The sequence below is a fragment of the Dendrobates tinctorius genome, unplaced genomic scaffold (assembly GCF_039654945.1).
Source record: "Dendrobates tinctorius isolate UK_male_01 unplaced genomic scaffold, ASM3965494v1 ptg000011l, whole genome shotgun sequence".
Lineage (NCBI taxonomy): Eukaryota > Metazoa > Chordata > Amphibia > Anura > Dendrobatidae > Dendrobates > Dendrobates tinctorius.
The window spans coordinates 129,387,507-129,408,371 of record NW_027361679.1 but is presented as its reverse complement, the minus strand read 5'-3'; the positions used below and the strand labels follow the sequence as shown (position 1 = coordinate 129,408,371).

Sequence of the window (20,865 nt, the reverse complement as noted above, 5' to 3'; positions counted from 1 at the left end):
AATTTTTACAAAGTCTACTGCTTCATTTTTTCTAATGGCAATTTGCATATACTCCAGAATTTTATAAAGAGTGATCAGCTAACAGAAATTACTTGCAAAGTCAATATTTGCCTAGAAAATTAACTTTATCCCCCAAAACACATTTCAACATCATTGCAGCCCTGCCTTAAAAGGACCAGCTAACATCGTTTCAGTGATTGCTCCATTAACACAGGTGTGGGTGTTGATGAGGACAGGGCTGGAGATCAATCTGTCATGATTAAGTAAGAATGACACCACTGGACACTTTAAAAGGAGGCTGGTGCTTGGCATCATTGTTTCTCTTCTGTTAACCATGGTTATCTCTAAAGAAACACGTGCAGTCATCATTGCACTGCACAAAAATGGCCTAACAGGGAAGAGTATCGCAGCTAGAAAGATTGCACCTCAGTCAACATTCTATCGCATCATCAAGAACTTCAAGGAGAGAGGTTCCCTTGTTGCCAAAAAGGCTCCAGGGCGCCCAAGAAAGACCAGCAAGCGCCAGAAACGTCTCTTAAAAGTGTTTCAGCTGCGGGATCGGGCTACCAGCAGTACAGAGCTTGCTCAGGAATGGCAGCAGGCAGGTGTGAGAGCATCTGCACGCACTGTGAGGCGGAGACTCTTGGAGCAAGGCCTGGTCTCAAGGAGGGCAGCAAAGAAGCCACTTCTCTCCAGAAAAAACATCATGGACAGACTGATATTCTGCAGGAGGTACAGGGAGTGGACTGCTGAGGACTGGGGTAAAGTCATTTTCTCTGATGAATCCCCTTTTCGATTGTTTGGGACATCTGGAAAACGGCTTATTTGGAGAAGACCAGGTGAGTGCTACCACCAGTCTTGTGTCATGCCAACTGTCAAGCATCCTGAAACCATTCATGTGTGGGGTGGCTTCTCAGCCAAGGGAATGGGCTCTCTCTCAGTCTTGCCTAAAAACACAGCCATGAATAAAGAATGGTACCAGAATGTCCTCCAAGAGCAACTTCTCCCAACCGTCCAAGAGCAGTTTGGCGATCAACAATGCCTTTTTCAACATGATGGAGCACCTTGCCATAAAGCAAAGGTGATAACTAAATGGCTCAGGGAACAAAACATAGAGATTTTGGGACCATGGCCTGGAAACTCCCCAGATCTTAATCCCATTGAGAACTTGTGGTCAATCATCAAGAGACGGGTGGACAAACAAAAACCTTCAAATTCAGACAAAATAAAAGCATTGATTTTGTAAGAATGGACTGCTATCAGTCAGGATTTGATCCAGAAGTTGATTGAGAGCATGCCAGGGAGAATTGCTGAGGTCCTGAAGAAGAAGGGTCAACACTGCAAATATTGACTTGCTGCATTAACTCATTCTAACTGTCAATATAACCTTTTGTTACTCATAATATGATTGCAATTATATTTCTGTATGTGATAAAAACATCTGACAAACACACATAAAAACCAGAGGGCAGCAGATCATGTGAAAATATATTTGTGTCATTCTCAAAACTTTTGGCCATGACTGTAGTTTTAGGCTGATCTCTCACCTTCCTTATGATCAAGGATACCGCATGAGGTGAGATTTTGCATGGTGCCCCAGATCGATGTCGATTGACAGTCATTTTGTATTTCTTCCATTTTCATACAATGGCACCAACACTTGTCTCTTTCTCACCCGGCGTCTTACTTATGGCTTTGTAGCCAATTGATCGCGCGAGAAGGTCCTGGATCATTTCTCGTCGGGCGCTTCCTGTGGCGCCGACGAGCAACGCGTGGATGCGGGCAGGAGGACGTCAGGATCGCAGCGTCTGACAGGTAACGACCCCTGCGATGTCGCTGGTGAGATCTGCCTGTGTGGCAGCTCACTAGCGACCTCTTAGCGATGCACCAGCGATCCATATCGTTGTTGGGATCGCTGGTGCATCGCTAAGTATAACGGTACCCTTAGAAAGCTCTTTGGTCTTGCCCATGTTGAGGTTAAAGTCTGACTGATTAATTGAGTCTGTGGACAGGAGACTTTTATAAAGATGTAAGACAGCTGCCTTTAATGCAGGTAACGAGTTGATTAGGAGTGTCTAACTGGTCTGTATTAGACAGAACTCTTAATGGTTGGTAGGGGATCAAATACTTACCATATTTTTCGGATTATAAAACGCATCCCAAATTTTGAGGCGAAAAATAGGAAAAAAAAAAAAGAAGTTTTTTTTTAATAAAATGGTGGTGCTTCTTATAATCCATGAGTCTTATTGCTTACTGGGGGTGGTGGCTGCAGGAGTGGGATGATGATGCAGGCCACAGGCTGGGATGAGGGGGTGTTCTGATGTGCGGAGCGCTGCTGCGTGGGTGTCCGGCAGTGCTGCGGGGGCTCTGCCGGCTTTTTTTTTTTTTTAAAGGCCAGGGCCCCCGCAGTTCCATGGTTTCCTATGTGGTGGACTCCAGAAAAATGGTCGCCGGGAGCGGCACATGTGCAGATTGAGATCTTGGCACCAAGATCTCCCGCAGCACTGCCAGACACCGCCCTTATTCCAGCCTGCGGCAACGGTATGTCCGCGTTATAAGACGCACCCCCCATTTTCCCAAAAAATTTTTGGGGAAAAAAGTGCATCTTATAATCCGAAAAATACTGTATTTCTCACTGCAAAATGCAAATAAATTTATACAATGTGATTTTTTGGATTGTATTTTTGATATTCTATCTCTGAATGTTAAAATTAACCTACCTTTAAAATTATAGATTGTTCATGTCTTTGTCAGTGGGCAAATTTACAGAATCAAAACACATGGGCCATGTACACAGTGTGCATGGCCCATGTGTTTATATTCAATTGGTTTCTTGTTTTTGCAAGTTTTGGGAGGTCTCCACCCCTCTCTTGTGGGCCATGCACATATAAAGCAGTCTTACACAGCGTGTCCACATCGGACATTACCTGTCTGAATTCTGCTCATATAGGTACTGTACACATGGTCAGGTTTTAAATACATCGGTTAGGGACTGCTCAGATATGGGTTACCTTGACGTTTGGTAGAGAGGTTTGATATACATTTTTTGCAAAAAACGTACCAACCAAATACCCTGTTTTGTTTTTTCTTTTTACTAGCACTTGCGGTTTACTGTTACTTTTTCACAACAGAGTGGTTTTATACGTTTGTTATACTGTGTTTTTCTGTGTTTCAACTTACAGAATCAGCAAGGGATCAAATACCGTACTTATTTCCCCCACTGTATATCAGTATATCACTGTATACCAGGAAATATCAAACAAATCAGATTTATGTAAATATATATCAATCAATAGAAGGTAAATTACCTTATGTAGAGTACAGCTATCTCTAACAGCAAGTATGCAAACAATGTGTGCAAATCAGCAAATAACTAGTAGTAGCAAAAGGTACCTGAGTACCTGATATATTTTTATACCTTTTTGTACAATTGTTTTTTCATCTGCATAGTATTGTTTGATACATACTGTAGATTAACATTTAGTGCGGTCTACTGATTTATTTCCAATTCTGTTTGGATGGAATCTACCTTTAATTTTTTTAATGGTGACTTTCCTTAAGCACATGCTATTATTTACTGAGCATTGTCTTATATGGTTTTTTTTGCATTCATGTCCCTAATTCATTTTAAGGTTATTATTTTAAATTGTTATAATAAATTTCTGCCATTTTATGGTATATGCTTCTCCTTCTTATTTTGGGTTTATATGATTTTGGAATTATCATTAATCTAGGCCGTATATGGGTTTATTGCATTACGTCACGGAGCTGAAAGGGGTTAAAAAGAGTGGTCCGAAACCACAGATGATGTTAACACTAAATGCCTATTTAATGTAATATTCTAACCACTTTTCTAATATACAGTACATACATTAAAAATCTCCTCCAGTTCCCGCTCTCTCTTAACTTCCAGTTGTTTCGTTTTCTTTTTACTTCTGATGACGTTTCCTGCGAGAATCCCCCGTACATGCTCCATTACTCAAATGGGACGTCATCTGCCGAAAGGGGCTACGGTCAATGCCGCAGTTGCTGTTCCCACCCTGAAAATGAAGTGTCATCAGTGCCGTCCATTTCAAGGTCTGGGCTAGTCCCTGCTCTACTGAACATGTGTAGGGACTAGCTCAGCATGCTCTCCTTGCGCTATATTCCACAATGCGCAGACACTGCGCTGCATCGCTGTGTCTAATGACAAGCCATCAAGAAAGCACACTGACAATACGCCCTGAAAAAAGAGCGAATGCGGCAAGAAGAGAGAACTGACACGCACCCCCCAAAACAGATGTCACTACCCTGAAAAGTAAGGGCAGCTCTCTTGCTGGCTCATCACTTCACTTTAGAGCCTGCGAGGATTCAAAGGCATGTAGAGCAGGGACTGACAACCAGCACATGTTCAGTAGAGCAAGGACTAGCCCCATTGGCGAACACAGATCAAAAAGGGCCCATGTTCAAGAACAATATATGGGCCCTTTACAGCCCAAGAGATCCTAAAAATTAAAAATTGCACCTGCTTTGCGGGTAGAATTGGGACCCCTTACCCGTTGGGCCCCTGTGTGGCCGCACAGGTTGCCCCAATGATATCGCCGTCGCTGACTAGCCCAGACCATGAAACGGATGTCACTGATGATGTGTCACTTCAGGGTGGTGACAGCAGCTGATGCAGGGAACCACAACGCCAGCCCCCGATGACAATCTGACAAAAGTAACCCAGAATGTACTGGGGCAGAGAGGGAGCAGTAGGGAATCTTTAATTGAAGTTTATGGGAAAAGTGAGATTACTACATTAAATAGATATTTAGTATGACAATCACCTATGGCTGCGGAACAGCCCTTTAACGGTGTACGCTATTACTTTGTCAAAAAATATAGGTGTACAGCAAGCCAACCAAGTGGTGGTATAAGGATAATTGCCCGTGATCCGGAACTAGCAGCGTAAATCCACATGTGATCACCGAGCCGTGCGGATTCACCGCATCCAATACATTCTATTGGTGTAATTTCTGTTGTGGAGACTAGGGCCTCCCAGAGAGAAAGTGACATGCTGCGGTCTGGAGTGACGCATCGCATATCAGTGTCCGCGGGTGATCCACGGCGTCTGTGTATGCATAGTGGACATGGGATTTCTAGAAATCCCATCCACAATGCTGTCACATCTGGACGCTGCATAAATAGCCAGCGGCAAACCCACAGCAATTCCGGATTGTGGGCACGTACCCCTAACATGTCCAGCAGGCACACTTGCAAGAAGCAGGTCCATCTATGTCGGTAGTCCGTGGCCGCTGGGCCTGAACCTTCGACTGCCTGCTACCATCTCTTCCGATTAGGAGGCCTGGCACACTAACGCTATAGGGCCTGTCACACTAAGCGATATCGCTAGCAATATCGCTGTAACGTCACTGGTTTTTGTGACGTAGCAGCGATATTGCTAACGATATCGCTATGTCTGATACTTACCTCCGACCGCTCCCCCGCTGGTTATCGCTGATCGCGCGAGAACGTCCTGGACCGTTTCTCGTCGTCAGCTTCCTGCTGTGACGACGAGCGATGTGTGGATGTCAGGATCGCCTCGTCTGACAGGTAAGTAGGGACCCCCGACCCCTGCGATGTCGCTGGCGAGATCTGCCTGTGTGGCAGCTCACTAGCGACCACTTAGCGATGCACCAGCGATCCTGACCACATCATATCGCTGGTACACCGCTAAGTGTGACACTACCTTATGGCGAGACACACTGGGCCAACTCATCAGAGCAGGCGGCATGGTCGCCCGCTGGATCCTGCAAGTCTTTTAGCTCATCCTTTACATCTAGCATGATGGGGTCACGGGACAGCCGGCCACAAGGGACAGCCGGCCACAAGGGACGGCTGGCAACCGCTTTGTGACAAGTGACATTCCTATCCCAATTCATGTTTGCTGTCAGTCAGATTTACGCCCACGGGTGACAACGCTGTCCTGACCGTGTGGTGCATCCTCCATAAGAAATCCTGTTTACTAAAAGCGCGTAGAAATCTTACAATAAGGCGATTTACAGCAGTGTATTAGGAAGTAGTTTTCTTAGTAAAATGAAGCAGCTTTCTTGGCACCAGTGTGGACAAGCCCTTATCTGGCAGGACGGAGGGGAAAGGGACGAGGCGACACTGCTACCCCCGCACTGCCCTCTCACCTTCTCCAGCCTCCACTCCCCCTGCTCCCTCCTCTCAGACGCCATACTCTCGCAGCGAGATAGAAGCCGCACAAAATTCAGCTCCAGCCTGGACTTCGCCATGGCTCTGAGCTGTACCGGAAGTACAAAGCACGTCTCGCCATGGCTATGAGCTGTACCGGAAGTACAAGGCACGTCATGGCTTGAGGAAGCGGCCATGTTGGAGGAGGCGGCGTTCAGAGCTGCCGGGGATGCTCACGTGATTTCATCCTCTTCGCGCGTGGCTTGCGTCCCTACAGACGTCTCACGCCACGTCACGCACTACTGGGTGAAGCAGGGCATCTGGTTGCAATGTGGGAGGGTGGGCTTTGTGTTATGCGACATTATCCGAGAGAGCGACTGTAGCTGCATTGATGTCACACTATCCTCATCTGTAGTGCAGATGGTGGCAGTGAAAAGCTCAGCACCTGGGCTAAAGTGCAGTGAAATTGCAAAAAGCAGTGGAAGTCTACAATTGTTTTTATTTTTTTTTTACCAGGTCATTACGAGTTCATAGACACCAAACATGTCTAGGGTCTAGGTTCTTATTTAAGTGGTGAAAAAAAATCTCCAAAGTTTGCTTAAAAAAAAAAAAAAAATGACCCGTAACGTCTCCATTTTTTTGTCATCTGGGGTTGGGTGAGGGCTTGTTTTGTGCCAAGCTGATGACTTTAATGATACAATTTTGGTGCAGTTACAATGTTTTGATCGTTATTGGATTTTATTGCTATTTGGAGGTGACCAAAAAACCGTAGTTCTGGCATTTCTAATTTTTTTCGCATTCTTTCATTTACCAATCTGGTATTCAGCATCTTCTATGAATGCCAGCCACGGGGCGGCTCTCGTAGCAGATCAGCAATGACAAGTACAGAGATCTCCTGCAGACCCCAGGTTGTCATGCCAACTCATCGGCGCCCCCCCAAACATGTAACGGGCCAATGGGTGGAGTTAGTGACACACTTTCGGCGTAATCATGTTAAATGCTGCTGTCAGACATTGACAGCGGCACTTAAAGGGAATCTGTCACCCCATTTTTGGACTATCAGCTGCCGGCATCGCCATCAGGGGCTTATCTACGGCATTCTGTAATGCTGTAGATAAGCCCCCGATGTAACCTGAAAGATAAGAAAAACGAGTTATATTATACCCACCGGGGGGCGGTCCGGTCTTGGTCCGATGGGTGTCGTGGTTCGGCGCCTCCCATCTTGTAGAGGTGACGTCCTTCTTTGCTTCCCGGCACAGGCTCACATCTGCCCAGTTGAGGGCAGAGTAAAGTACTGCAGTAAGCAGGCGCCACACCTCTCCAACCTGGTCCGGCGCCTGCGCACTGCAGAGCAGAGTGCGCCTGCGCAGGAGCTACAACGGGAAGCATAGAAGGACGTCACCGTTAGAAGATGGGAGGCGCCGGACCACGACACCCATGGGACCAGAACCGGACCGCCCCTGGGTGAGTATAATATAACTAATTTTTCTTATCTTTCAGGTTACATCGGGGGCTTATCTACAGCATTACAGAATGCGTTAAGGGTGTACGTTTAACGCACCCATAGACTTCTATAGACGAGCGCATTGCATGCGTTAGCGATGTGCCGTCATTCTGTGACGGACCCTCGGACGCGGTCTGCAGCATCCGAGTGTCCGTCACTGCTAGCGCAGATAAAGCATCTGCACTAGCGGGATTGCATAACGCGATCACAAATCAGGTGTAGCGTTAACGCAGTCCGCCAATGCTATGCGTTGTGCGGACTGCATTAACGCAATGTGAACCTAGCCTTAATGGTCTGCTCGTGCTCCGGGGCGGGCCTGGAGGGGGGGTCTTCATGTGGTGCTCTGATTAGGTATTCGTAATGCAGACAGGTCACTGATCCTTCAGTGACCTGCCCCCTAGGTTACATAATGAATATTATATATATATATCTTGGGAAAATTATCTTCTGCAGGCAGGTGCCAGCAGTGGTGCCTTCGCAGCAGCCTGATCGCATATGTAATGTGTATATAATTCATTTGTTTGAGGTTATCCTAAAATTCATTAAAAAAAAAAATCCATTTGAAAATAGCGCCAGTCACACCGGTGATCCCATAGCTGCTACTTTGAAGGCGCCAGTGGCGCCATCTTTGTAGAGAAAGAAAAATTGTCCTCCAAGATGGCACCGCCTACGCAATAGCAGCTATTGGTGATCACCGATAGCTGCTACTGTGCAGTTGCCAACTTTGCCAACCTGGCAATGGCTGTAAATTACTGTGCACAATCCTGCTGACAGATTAACTTTAACATGTTATCATCAGCTCTCATGTGCCCATAACGGCCACAGGTGGAATGGCGATACACCCGCGGACGTTAGGGGCACATGACAGCTGATGAACTCATGATATATATGTATAGTAGATAACAATCATAGCAAATAAAGCATAATAAATTGTCAGAGGGAGGAGGTGTACCAAGCTGGGCAGAAAGAAGGGGGGAAAGGGGCCTTATGGGAACAGACTAGGGGCATAACAAGGATATAAGTTTCCCCTATTACAAAATGCACCCATAATTTAATTGCTCGTTCAGCCCCAGGAAATGGTAGGTACCTGTCATGATCTCAGTGCGGGTTTGACTCGCACACGTGGGGTTAATGTTTGGAACCAGTGCTGATGACTGGCATTTCTGGGGTTAAAGGTTGTGATCCTGATGCAGGCTTACCTGCACACCTAGGGCTATGATTGTGGCCTCTCCCTGGTTCTGGGGAGGCTTCTTATAGCTTCAGGACGCTCCCATCCCTGTCAGTTATACTCTTGCCCTTGGCATTGTGTGGTGACCCCTGAGTGTGTTTGTGCTGTGTTCTGGTTACTTGATCCTCTGTGTATGACTCGGTCTGTTCCCTGGATATCGCTTTGGATTCTGCCTGGTACCTTCTATGTCTGTTTGGTTTTGATCTCTGCTTGGCCCTGATACTGTACTGTGATCCTGTGTATGACCTTTGGCTTTGTCTGACCTCCCGTCTGTTTGTCCCTCCTGTACTCCGTTTGCCCGTACTGTTGTGACCTCCGTTTTGCCTGACTCTGAGTTGTACTGTCATATCTGAAAGCAGGACGCTAAGCCACGCCCCCTTGCAGTCACATGACCATAGGTCCCGTGCAAGCTTGTTCATTGTCAGTGTCCCGTGCAAGCTTGTTCATTCTCAGTGTCCGCAGGTCCCGTGCCTCCTTACTTTCCAGCGCTGACTGGACCCTGACACTATTAGCTTGTAGCACGCATGGTCACCTCTGCTGCCTTGCTCCCCAGGTAACTCTTAGCACTGCTTCTGTACTCAGGACACGCGCAAGTGTAGTGCGGTGTCTCTGTGTGATACCTATGTGATATGTATGGTGTGTGCATGAAGAAGATAGGTATCCAGATTCCAGATTAGATGATCACGAGTCTTATTGTTCACTTTTTGCATTTAATTCAGCACAAGTAGAGAAGAGCTGAACTTGACCGATACATGACCTGTTAGGAACACGGTGGTTTCAGTGAAAAACAACCACAATGCGCCTGTGTAACACGAGCTGGCCACGAGCTCAAAGATTAACCACGCAGGCGCCAAGCGCCAAGCATGAACGTGTTATATAAGCATTACTTGCAGAAAGTACTGCGCATGGTTGAACTGATATCTGATTATAAACGATATAAAACAAAGGGGACTTTCACTGGTGGGGAGGGACGTTTCCAGGAGGTTTTATGGACGCATAACTTCTGTGATGTTGTGTTAACTGGATGTTTCCTCTTTAACCCGTCGAGTCCCCCGAGGGAGGAGTGATGCTACAATATCCGGTAAAAAAAATGAATTGATGCTTAATTTTCTCTATTTTATAGATGATGATAATGATCAATGTAATGTTAGACTAGTGCTGCTATAATTCATGTGCCTATAACACACATATCAAAGTGTTCATTAATTACTTAAATGTTTTCTCATTACTAATAAAATATAAATTGTTTTACCGAAATAAAGACCTAGTAGTCTTTTTGCCTAATTAGTATATTAGTGAGCGCTACGTAAGTAAGGGGCTTGCCCCTCGCAAAGTGAAAATTCGGTAAGACATAAATTGGCGTAGTCGGCAGGATCTTTTTCAATATGTTTAAGAAACGAAAGGAAAAGCAGGAGGATGTAGTGGATGTGCCCGGTTGGACTGAGGCACCGTATAATATATTGGCACATGAGTTGAGCAGTTCTGGACTGGCGGAACAGTGGTCTAGTAAGCTTAAAGGTAGTGAACCCACTGATGTTGTTAAAGTACTCAGGGGTGATGTAGAGTCTTTAGGACGGCGTATGTGGATTTGTTTTCCCTGCGAAGGCAGGTGATGCAGTTAACCCATGATGTTGTTGGTTTACTCATGGGGATCCCTGCAAAGGCAGGTGATGCAGATAACCCCTCGATGTTGTTTAGTTACTCGAGGTTTTCCCTGCAAAAGCAGGTGATGCAGTCAACCCGGGATGTTGTTAATGTACTCAGGGGTGTCCCCGCCAAGGCGGGTGATGTTGTGTCGCTTGGGCGACGAACTTGGATTCTGCTCAGTGCATATCGCGCGATGCATGAGCGGAATCAACAAATGCAGAGGAAGTGCTCTCAATTGGAACAAAAAGTTGCAGAGCTAGGAGGGCAGAAAGTGGTGCTGGATTGCAATACCCGTCTGCTCAAAGATAAGTTGGAACATTACCAGAGTGTAGCAAAGAAAGCTGCTATCATAGTTGCTCAAAATAAATATCGCAAGAGAAGAGGAAAAATTGATAAAGAAAAAGTATTCCCACAAAATTCAAAGGTCCAAAAATTAAAATTGCCCGACTAGGAGGACAGGTAATCACCGGAGTACAAACACAAGTTGCTTTGAAAATAGGAAACTTACCGATAAGAAATTACCGTGTTTTAGTAGTACCCATTCCGGAATATATATTGGGAATTGATGTTTTAAAAGGAATGACTTTAAATTTATCGGCTGGCAAATTCTCCTTTGGAGTAAAAAGGGTAGAAATACAAATGAGACCTGTAACGGTAGGAAAAGTAAAAATGCCCCCTGTACATATCCCTCCTGCTACTAAAATGATGGCAATGAAACAGTATCGAATACCAGGGGGACACAAAGAGATTACTGAAACAATTAAAAATCTGGTGGACGCAGGAGTCATGCGTACCACTACTACTGCATGGAATAATCCAGTCTGGCCGTTAAAAAGAGTGATGGCTCCTGGCGTATGACAGTGGATTACAGGGAATTGAACAAATGTACCCCTCCATTAACAGCTGCAGTGCCAGATACTATCACTATAATAGAAAATATACAGAGTCATAATGGAACTTGGTATGCAGTGATTGATTTGGCTAATGCCTTCTTTACAATTCCAATAGAGGAAAAGGCGCAGGATCAATTTGCTTTTACCTGGTTAGGTCGACAGTATACCATGACCAGATTGCCTCAAGGATGGCTTCATAGCCCTACTATTTGTCACCGGACGGTGGCAGAACATCTAGATTAGTTCTCCTTGCCCTCAGATATGCAAATTTCACACTATATTGATGATATAATGATACAAGGAAATGAGGAGCAGGCAGTGAAATCACAATTGGAAAAACTTTTGGTGCATATGAGGAGCAAAGGATGGGAAATAAATGAAGCAAAAGGTCCAAGGACCGGCTTAAGTTGTAAAATTTCTTGGAATACAATGGAATAAAGGACATAGGGAAATTTTACCAAAAGTAAAACAGAAGATTATTAATTTCCCTACTCCCAAGTCTAAGCAAGAGACTCAATCTTATATTGGGCTATTTGGATTTTGGAGACAGCATATACCTCATTTAGGACAGATGCTGTCCCCTTTGTATAAAGTTACGAGGAAGAAATATGAATTTCTTTGGGGGGAAGAACCACAAACCGCCTTTGAAATGGTAAAAGAGGCCATACAGCAAGCTGTAGATTTATGGCCAATGACAGCGGGGAGTGTAGAATTGCATGTATCAGTACAAAATATGTATGCAAATTGGTCATTATGGCAAAAACAAGGGGGAAAAAGAGTCCCCTTAGGATTTTGGAATCGAAAACTCCCTGATGCTGGAGAAAAGTATACTCCATTAGAACAACAATTGCTAGCTTGTTATTGGGCATTGGTAGAAACAGAACAGCTAACTTTAGGACATGAAGTCTTATTAAGCCCAGCAATACCTATAATGCAATGGGTCTTGTCTAACCCTAAAACCAATAGGGTAGGATATGCATAGGAACAAAGTATCATAAAATGGAAATGGTACATTTCTGAAAGAGCAAAGAAAGGAGAAGGCGGGATCGCCTCCCTCCATGAGAAAATAGCTGAAATAGGGGAAGAAATCAAATCCCCTGTGAAACCAACTGTCCGGGAAGAGTCCCCTGTAAAATGGGGAAAATCTTATGAAGATTTAACAGAACAACAACAGCAACATGCTTGGTTCACTGATGGGTCAGCTCGATATGTTAATGGAAAGCGACACTGGAAGAGTGTGGCTTATAACCCGAAACTAGAAAAACATTTGGTTATGGAAGGTCACGGTAAAAGTAGCCAATATGCAGAATTATATGTAGTGTTGAGCATTCCGATACCGCAAGTATCGGGTATCGGCCGATACTTGCTGTATCGGAATTCCGATACCGACTTCCGATATTTTTTCAATATCGGAATTCGGCATCGGAATCGGAAGTTCAAAGTTGATTGACAGACTGACGTCATCATGATGCGCGGTGTGTGCGCATCATGATGCGCCGTCATTTCGGGCCTTCCGGGGGTCTCTGCCGGCCTGCCGGGGGGCTGTGCCGGCCTGCCGGGGGGCTGTGTGGACTGCCCGGGGTCTGTACCGGCCTGCCGGGGGGCTGTGCCGGCCTGCCGGTGGTCTGTGCACCCTGTGGGGGTCTGTACCGGCCTGCCGGGGGGCTGTGCCGGCCTGCCGGTGGTCTGTGCACCCTGTGGGGGTCTGTACCGGCCTGCCGGGGGGCTGTGCCGGCCTGCCGGTGGTCTGTGCACCCTGTGGGGGTCTGTACCGGCCTGCCGGGGGGCTGTGCTGGCCTGCCGGGGGGCTGTGCTGATGTCCGGGGGTCTGTGCAAGCATCGTCCGATGCCTGCTACCATGACAGTGATTGACACATTAGCCAATGATGGGACAGTAGTAGTCCCATCATCCGGCTAATGTGTTAAATGTTAAAAAAAAAAAAAATACTACATACATACTACATGCATGCTACATACATACTACATGCTACATACATACTACATACATGCTACATACATACTACATGCATGCTACATACATACTACATGCATGCTACATACTACATGCATGCTACATACATACTACATATATACTACATACATACTACATATATACTACATACATACTACATACATACTACATACATACTGCATGCTACATACATACTACATACATACTACATACATACTACATGCATGCTACTTAAAAAAAAAAAAAAGTCCCTAGTCTCACTTTATGCCATTGCTGCGTGGGAAATTCCCACACAGCAATGGCATAAAGTGAGACTAGGGACTTTTTTTTTTTTTTAAGTGGCGGAGGAATACAGTGCGGAAGGATACCTACCTTCCGTCATTGGATTCCTGCAGCCCGTAGAGAACGGCAGCAACAGCTGATGCTGCAGTTCTCTACCCAAGATTGTCGTGGGACACACTCGTGGACTGCTTCGGATCGTGGGTGAGTATTTTTGTGGTTTGTTATGTTAATATTTATTCCGGAAAAGACAATGGCTTCGGGGAACAATGTGACAAGTATTGGTAAGTATGTTACTCTATGTTATATGTACTGTATGTCTATGTATGTATTGTATGAATGTATTGTATGTATGTAGTATATATGTGGTATGTATGTAGCATGTAGTATGTATGTAGTATGTATGTAGCATGCATGTAGCATGCAGTATGTATGTAGCATGCATGTAGTATATATGTAGTATGTATGTAGCATGTAGTATGTAGCATGCATGTAGTATATATGTAGTATGTATGTAGCATGTAGTATGTATGTAGCATGCATGTAGTATATATGTAGTATGTATGTAGCATGTAGTATGTATGTAGCATGCATGTAGTATGTATGTAGCATGCATGTAGTATGTATATGGTATGTATGTAGCATGTAGTATGTATGTAGCATGCATGTAGTATATATGTGTTATGTATGTGGTATGTATGTAGCATGTATGTAGTATGTATGTAGTATATATGTAGTATGTATGTAGCATGTAGTATGTATGTAGAATCATAGAATCATAGAATCATAGAATCGTAGAGTTGGAAGGGACCTCCTGGGCCATCTGGTCCAACCCCCTGCTCAAAGCAGGATTCGCTAAATCATCCCAGTTAGATGTCTGTCCAGCCTCTGTTTGAAGACTTCCATTGAAGGAGAACTCACCACTTCTCGTGGCAGCCTGTTCCACTCATTGATCACTCTAACTGTCAAAAAGTTTTTTCTAATATCTAATCTGTGTCTCCTCCCATTCAGCTTCATCCCATTGCTTCTAGTCTTTCCTTGTGCAAATGAGAATAAAGTTGATCCTTCTACAATGTGACAGCCCTTTAGATATTTGTAGACAGCTATTAAGTCTCCTCTCAGTCTTCTCTTTTGCAAACTAAACATTCCCAAATCCTGCAACCTTTCCTCATAAGACAGGGTTTGCAGACCGGTCACCATTCTGGTCGCTCTTTTCTGAACTTGCTCCAGTTTGTTGATGTCTTTTTTAAAATGTGGTGCCCAAAATTGGACACAATATTCCAGATGAGGTCTGACCAAAGAGGAGTAGAGGGAAATAATTACTTCACGTGATCTAGACTGTATGCTTCTGTTAATAATGTAGCATGCATGTAGTATATATGTAGTATGTATGTAGCATGTAGTATGTATGTAGCATGCATGTAGTATATATGTAGTATGTAGCATGTAGTATGTATGTAGCATGCATGTAGTATATATGTAGTATGTAGCATGTAGTATGTATGTAGCATGCATGTAGTATATATGTTATGTATGTAGCATGTAGCATGCATGTAGCATGCATGTAGTATGTATGTAGTATATATGTGGTATGTATGTAGCATGCAGTATGTATGTAGCATGCATGTAGTATATATGTAGTATGTATGTTGCATGTAGTATTTATGTAGTATGAATGTAGCATGTATGTAGTATGTAGTATGAATGTAGCATGTATGTAGTATGCATGTTGTATGTATGTAGCATGTAATTTTTTTTTTTTTTTTTACATTTAACACATTAGCCGGATGATGGGACTACTACTGTCCCATCATTGGCTAATGTGTCAATCACTGTCATGGTAGCAGGCATCGCCCGATGGGACTTGTAGTCCCATCGGACGATGCCTGCACAGACCCCCGGAGCCTGCACAGACCACCGGCAGGCCGGCACAGACCACCGGCAGGCCGGCACAGCCCCCCGGAGCCTGCACAGCCCCCCGGCAGGCCGGCACAGCCCCCCGGCAGGCCGGCACAGCCCCCCGGAGCCTGCACAGACCACCGGCAGGCCGGCACAGACCACCGGAGCCTGCACAGACCCCCTGGCAGGCCGGCACAGCCCCCCGAAAGGCCCGTACAGACCCCAGAGAGGCTGTACAAGGGCAGGAAAGGGTTTTTCTTATTCCGATACCGGAAGTCCCATAGACTTGAATGGGACTTCCGGTATTGGAATCGGCGATACCGATACTTTTTTTAAAGATCGGCCGATACCATCCGATACGATACTTTGAAGTATCGGACGGTATCGCTCAACTCTAATTATATGCTATCTTTCTGGCATTGAGTTTTGAACAAGGGAAGGAGTGTCACCTTTTCACAGACTCGTGGTCTGTGGCTAATGGTCTTGCAACTTGGATGATGGGATGGAAGAAATATGGTTGGTTAATACATGGTAAGGAAGTGTGGGGAAAAGAGGTGTGGGAATTTATAGAAGAAATGGTTCAAATCACACTTACTACTGTTTTTCATGTTGATGCACATATGCCTGCTGACTCACTTGATCGTTTGTTTAATTCTGAAGCAGATAAAGCCGCCGCTATTAGACAGACTTCTGAGGTTGATCAAGAAAAAGAAAAATGGCTGCAAGGTACAGCTGTTTGGGCGCACAACAAGAGTGGACACCTTGGAGAAAAAGCCACTTACAGGTGGGCCCAAGAAAGAGGTGTTCCACTAACCATGGACATTATAAAACAAGTCATTGCACAGTGTCCAGTATGCCGGCATTCACAAAAAAGGGAAGTTCCACACACAGTAATGGGACACATAGCTCGAGGACAATTACCAGCTCAAATTTGGCAGATGGATTTCATTGGTCCACTCACTGAGAGTAGGGGATGTAAATATGTCTGCACAGCAGTAGATAACTACTCAGGACTTATGATAGGATTCCCTTGCAAAGCAGCCACACAATGGAGCACATTACGTACACTGGAGATTATCACACAATACTATGGTGTTCCACTGCAGATACAGACTGACAATGGGTCACACTTCACTGGTCAACAGATAAAGGATTATGCTAATGAGCATAATGTCCAATGGGTATATCATATGCCTTACTTATCCCCAAGTTGCAGGGTTAGTGGAAAGGATGAATGGACTCTTGAAGTCTACTCTGAAAAAGATACACAATATGGAAGGAGGATATGGCCAGTGGAGATATAATCTAAGTGAGGCTTTACAAATTATCAACAATAGGACAATACTGATTCCATGACACCATTGATGAGAATGCTGACACCCAACCTTACCATACACGAAACTCATATTGTACATACAATTACTTGGTGGAAGATGAATCAAGAGGCTAAAATTCCTGAAAGAGCAACTCCCCTATCTGCGGGATTGGATCTCAGTGCAATAGAAGTGACCAAAGACGGTTCCTATACTAACAGGATTGGGATGTCAAATGCCTAAAGGACATTATGGTCAGTTGGCAACTCGGTCTAGTTTTGCTTTAAGAGGGGCCATAGTGGTGGGAGGAGTAATTGATGCTGATTATCAAGGAGAAATCAAAGTTATTATGTCCAATTTAGGACAAGAGCCGCTAGTTATCTCTAAAGGACAGAAGATGGCTCAAATGTTGGTAATACCTATTAGTTTAGATCAAGCCATCGAAGGACAAGCTCCACTAGAACTCTCCTTACGGGGGGGATAAAGCATTTGGGTCATCAGATGTGACCAATGTAGGAGCTAGAATTTGGGTACAGAGTCCTCAAGGACCGCCATCGGCGGCTGAAGTCATTGCTGTGGGCAAGGATCGTACTTTGCTAATCATGAGACCAGGAGTGGAGAAATGGGAATATGTTCTACAGGAAAAAAAAAAATGTTATTTGCGTGAATAAAATCATGCTTTGTTTTTTTTTTCCCTAACAGATATTTCTGGGAATATGTGAAATTATTGGAATCCTTGGAAGCGAGTGTTTGGTGAAAGTTGAAGGATGAACACCGGGTACTCAAATCCAAAGTCAAAACACCAGTCGGATAAGGTGGTTGTGGAAGAAAAGCACAAAAGAACGAAAACAAGAGGATTTTATTTGCCCAGAAGGAGAGAACTGTAACATAGCTAATGTAACAGTGGAAGGATATGTATGGATAGGCCCCCGTGGGACCACCTCATATCAAGTAGCATATATGTTACACAATATGCACAGAACTGTGAATATTACCGCTAAGGTGAACTTAACATGTTGTAACGCCGGTGGGGGTTTTGAGTCTTTGTCTTCAACTCAACAAACACGGATTTATAAGAACTGCACCCCCACCATTGGAAGTGGAACAGAATTAGTATTCAATATTAGTGTCCTACAGACTTTACTTTGTCATAATGCTACTAGTATAACAAATAGAAGTACTTGGGCACAAAGTATAACGTTTGTTAATATGAATTCGTCAAAAACGGATCCGGGACATATGAAGAGGATCCCCTCGTCCTGTGTAAAGACTGGAACTCAATCACAAAAGACTGTAGTAACAGCTATAGTGATATTTCCATCTAATGTTCTCTGCCCTATAAGACAAAAAAGGGCATGGTATGATACGTTGCTGGGGGGAGTGGGAACTGTTACTGGGACTTTGAATTCTTTAGATATTGAAACTCTAGCAAATCGCATGAGTAAAGCAGGTGCAGGAATACAAGATGTTTTAACTTTACAAGGTAAATGGATGCCTACAATATGGCACCCACTGACACAAGCTTGGCAAGCAGATAAATTTTTACTAGATATGCAGAATATATCAAATTCTTTTATATTCAAGGAAGGATCAAATATTAGTGCGATTCTTAATTGGACTATGTGTACAATGCAGGCTACTTATCAGATGCAGCAGAAGGCAACAATGCAGACTCGTCTTATGACAGGAAATGAATGGGTATGGAGGACTATGTTTAATAACACAATCCCTGGAGTTTCATGGTTTAAAATTGAAGCTCCCAAAATGGTTTGCAATGACACAGTATGTCAAGGGATATTGAATATATATAATGTAACCAACCAGCAAGTAATGTGTAGATATGTAGTTTTACCACTATTATTGGGACCCCCAGGGGATCAATGGTTGTGGATGCCTAAAATGAATGGTTTATACATTGATGACAATAATCGCACGCATGATTTAAGCTTATGTGAAGACACATTAGACGGTAAAATTTGTAGGTTGCATTCTACTGTATATGAACCATGTTTGCAACAAGAGACTGTGAATATTTGTGAGTTCACCATTCTACCAGTATCCTACAAGATGTTGGTGGAGATAGGTTCACAAGAAATTTGTGTAATAACTGATGTCCCTATTATTCCTGGGATGAAAGTTCCTTATGTGGGGTGTTTACAGAATGTTTCCGCTTTACAGTGGGAGGGCCAAACCTTCCTTCTCACTCATGACCGGGAGGTGCAGAAAACAATGCGGTGGCAACCGACCAAGTTGCAGGTAAACAACTGGGAATTGAATATGACCCGGCTCAGGAATATTATGGAGACATCTGAAGAATGGAATAGAATAATTCAAATGTTAAATAAAACAATACAATATCATGTTGTTAATACCACCATAGTGGCGGGGAAAAATGGGATCGGCAATTGCTGATGCCACTTCTCATCATTGGTATGATATTTTCATGGGTCATTCTCCTTCGGCTCAAAGGATGTTAAATTAGATCATTCACCCAGTGTTGGTGCTTGTCCTTGTAGTAATAATTCTATCCATATGGAATTGCTACATGGCATACAAAGTCTTCTGTAGGAAACCAAAAGTGCTGATGGTGACCTATAGAAGTGGAGAATAATTCCCGTGATCAAGGACCGATTGTGATACCTATGTGATATGTATGGTGTGTGCATGAAGAAGATAGATATCCAGATTCCAGATTAGATGATCACAAGTCTTATTGTTCACTTTTTGCATTTAATTGAGCACAAGTAGAGAAGAGCTGAACTTGACCGATACATGACCTGTTAGGAACACGGTGGTTTCAGTGAAAAACAACCACAATGCGCCTGCGTAACACGAGCTGGCCACGAGCTCAAAGATTAACCACGCAGGCGCCAAGCATGAACGTGTTATATAAGCATTACTTGCAGAAAGTACTGCGCATGGTTGAACTGATATCTGATTATAAACGATATAAAACAAAGGGGACTTTCACTGGTGGGGAGGGACGTTTCCAGGAGGCTTTATGGACACATAACTTTTGTGATGTTGTGTTAACTGGATGTTTCCTCTTTAACCCGTCGAGTCCCCCGAGGGAGGAGTGATGCTACAATATCCGGTAAAAAAAACGAATTGATGCTTACTTTTCTCTATTTTATAGATGATGATAATGATCAATGTAATGTTAGACTAGTGCTGCTATAATTCATGTGCCTATAACACACATATCAAAGTGTTCATTAATTACTTAAATGTTTTCTCATTACTAATAAAATATAAATTGTTTTACCGAAATAAAGACCTAGTAGTCTTTTTGCCTAATTAGTATATTAGTGAGCGCTACGTAAGTAAGGGGCTTGCCCCTCTCAAAGTGAAAATTCGGTAAGACACTCTGACAGTACCCAACCGGAATATCCACGTTGCCTCCCACTGTAGAATCATCTTATCAAAATCACCTCCCCCAATTGGTGTGAGTTTGTCAATGCCCATGAATTGTATCGCCCTGACATCACCCCCATGGGATCCATTGACATGTCTGGCCAGTGGCGTATCCCTTTTGTTGCAGATATAACCCAGATGTTCCCCCACTCTCCTCCTAAATTCCCTGATATGTTGGTAAGACTATGCTTTACCACAGTTACTGGTCACTTTATATATACCATAACCCCCTTGGTCTTATAATTGATAAAGTCATTTATCTTAAACGTTTCACCAGGGATGTGGAGTCGGAGTCGGAAACCATTTTGGTGGCGTTGGAGTCATGGAAATTGAGGAGTTGGAATAGGAGGTTTGGCTTACCGACTCTACAGCCCTGTGTTTCACCAGGGGTTTCATTGTGAAATTGCTTTCCCATCTGGACAGAGACACATGTGCCACATCTAAAGCACCCCATGGGTTTCCTAGGCATCCAACATTCTTTTGTTTGAGTAGGGCTAAAGTGAAACTAGCCAATCCCCCAATGTTTTACATCTCCTACAGGTGATGTGTGGCATATC

At 44.1% G+C, this 20,865-nt stretch overlaps 2 protein-coding genes across 3 annotated transcripts in view; one reads left to right on the top strand and one right to left on the bottom strand.

Annotated features, from left to right (window-relative positions):
• USE1 (unconventional SNARE in the ER 1) overlaps positions 1 to 6,355 on the bottom strand; it is a 93,030-nt gene extending 86,675 nt beyond the window's left edge. The window contains exon 1 of the mRNA XM_073547813.1: positions 6,159 to 6,355. Coding sequence (XP_073403914.1) covers positions 6,159 to 6,260 — 102 coding nt within the window. The 5' untranslated portion in view covers positions 6,261 to 6,355. The remainder of the gene's footprint in view (positions 1 to 6,158) is intronic.
• A 3,507-nt stretch (positions 6,356 to 9,862) lies between these two features.
• Positions 9,863 to 20,124, top strand: LOC141051009 (uncharacterized). 2 transcript variants are annotated; one of them, XM_073547789.1, is made up of 3 exons: positions 9,863 to 9,972; positions 16,242 to 16,365; positions 17,597 to 20,124. In XM_073547789.1, exon 3 carries the CDS (start codon positions 17,855 to 17,857, stop codon positions 19,304 to 19,306), a length of 1,452 nt encoding a protein of 483 aa, XP_073403890.1. In that variant the 5' UTR covers positions 9,863 to 9,972; positions 16,242 to 16,365; positions 17,597 to 17,854; the 3' UTR covers positions 19,307 to 20,124. The 2 variants fall into 2 exon arrangements, with proteins under 2 accessions (XP_073403890.1, XP_073403901.1); XM_073547800.1 differs by lacking the exon at positions 16,242 to 16,365 and having other exon boundaries at positions 9,870 to 9,972.
• Positions 20,125 to 20,865: the final 741 nt, after the last annotated feature.

Bases quoted from the DNA above. Each gene is read 5' to 3' on its own strand.
- LOC141051009 (XM_073547789.1), top strand. From the start codon at position 17,855: ATGTTACACAATATGCACAGAACTGTGAATATTACCGCTAAGGTGAAC.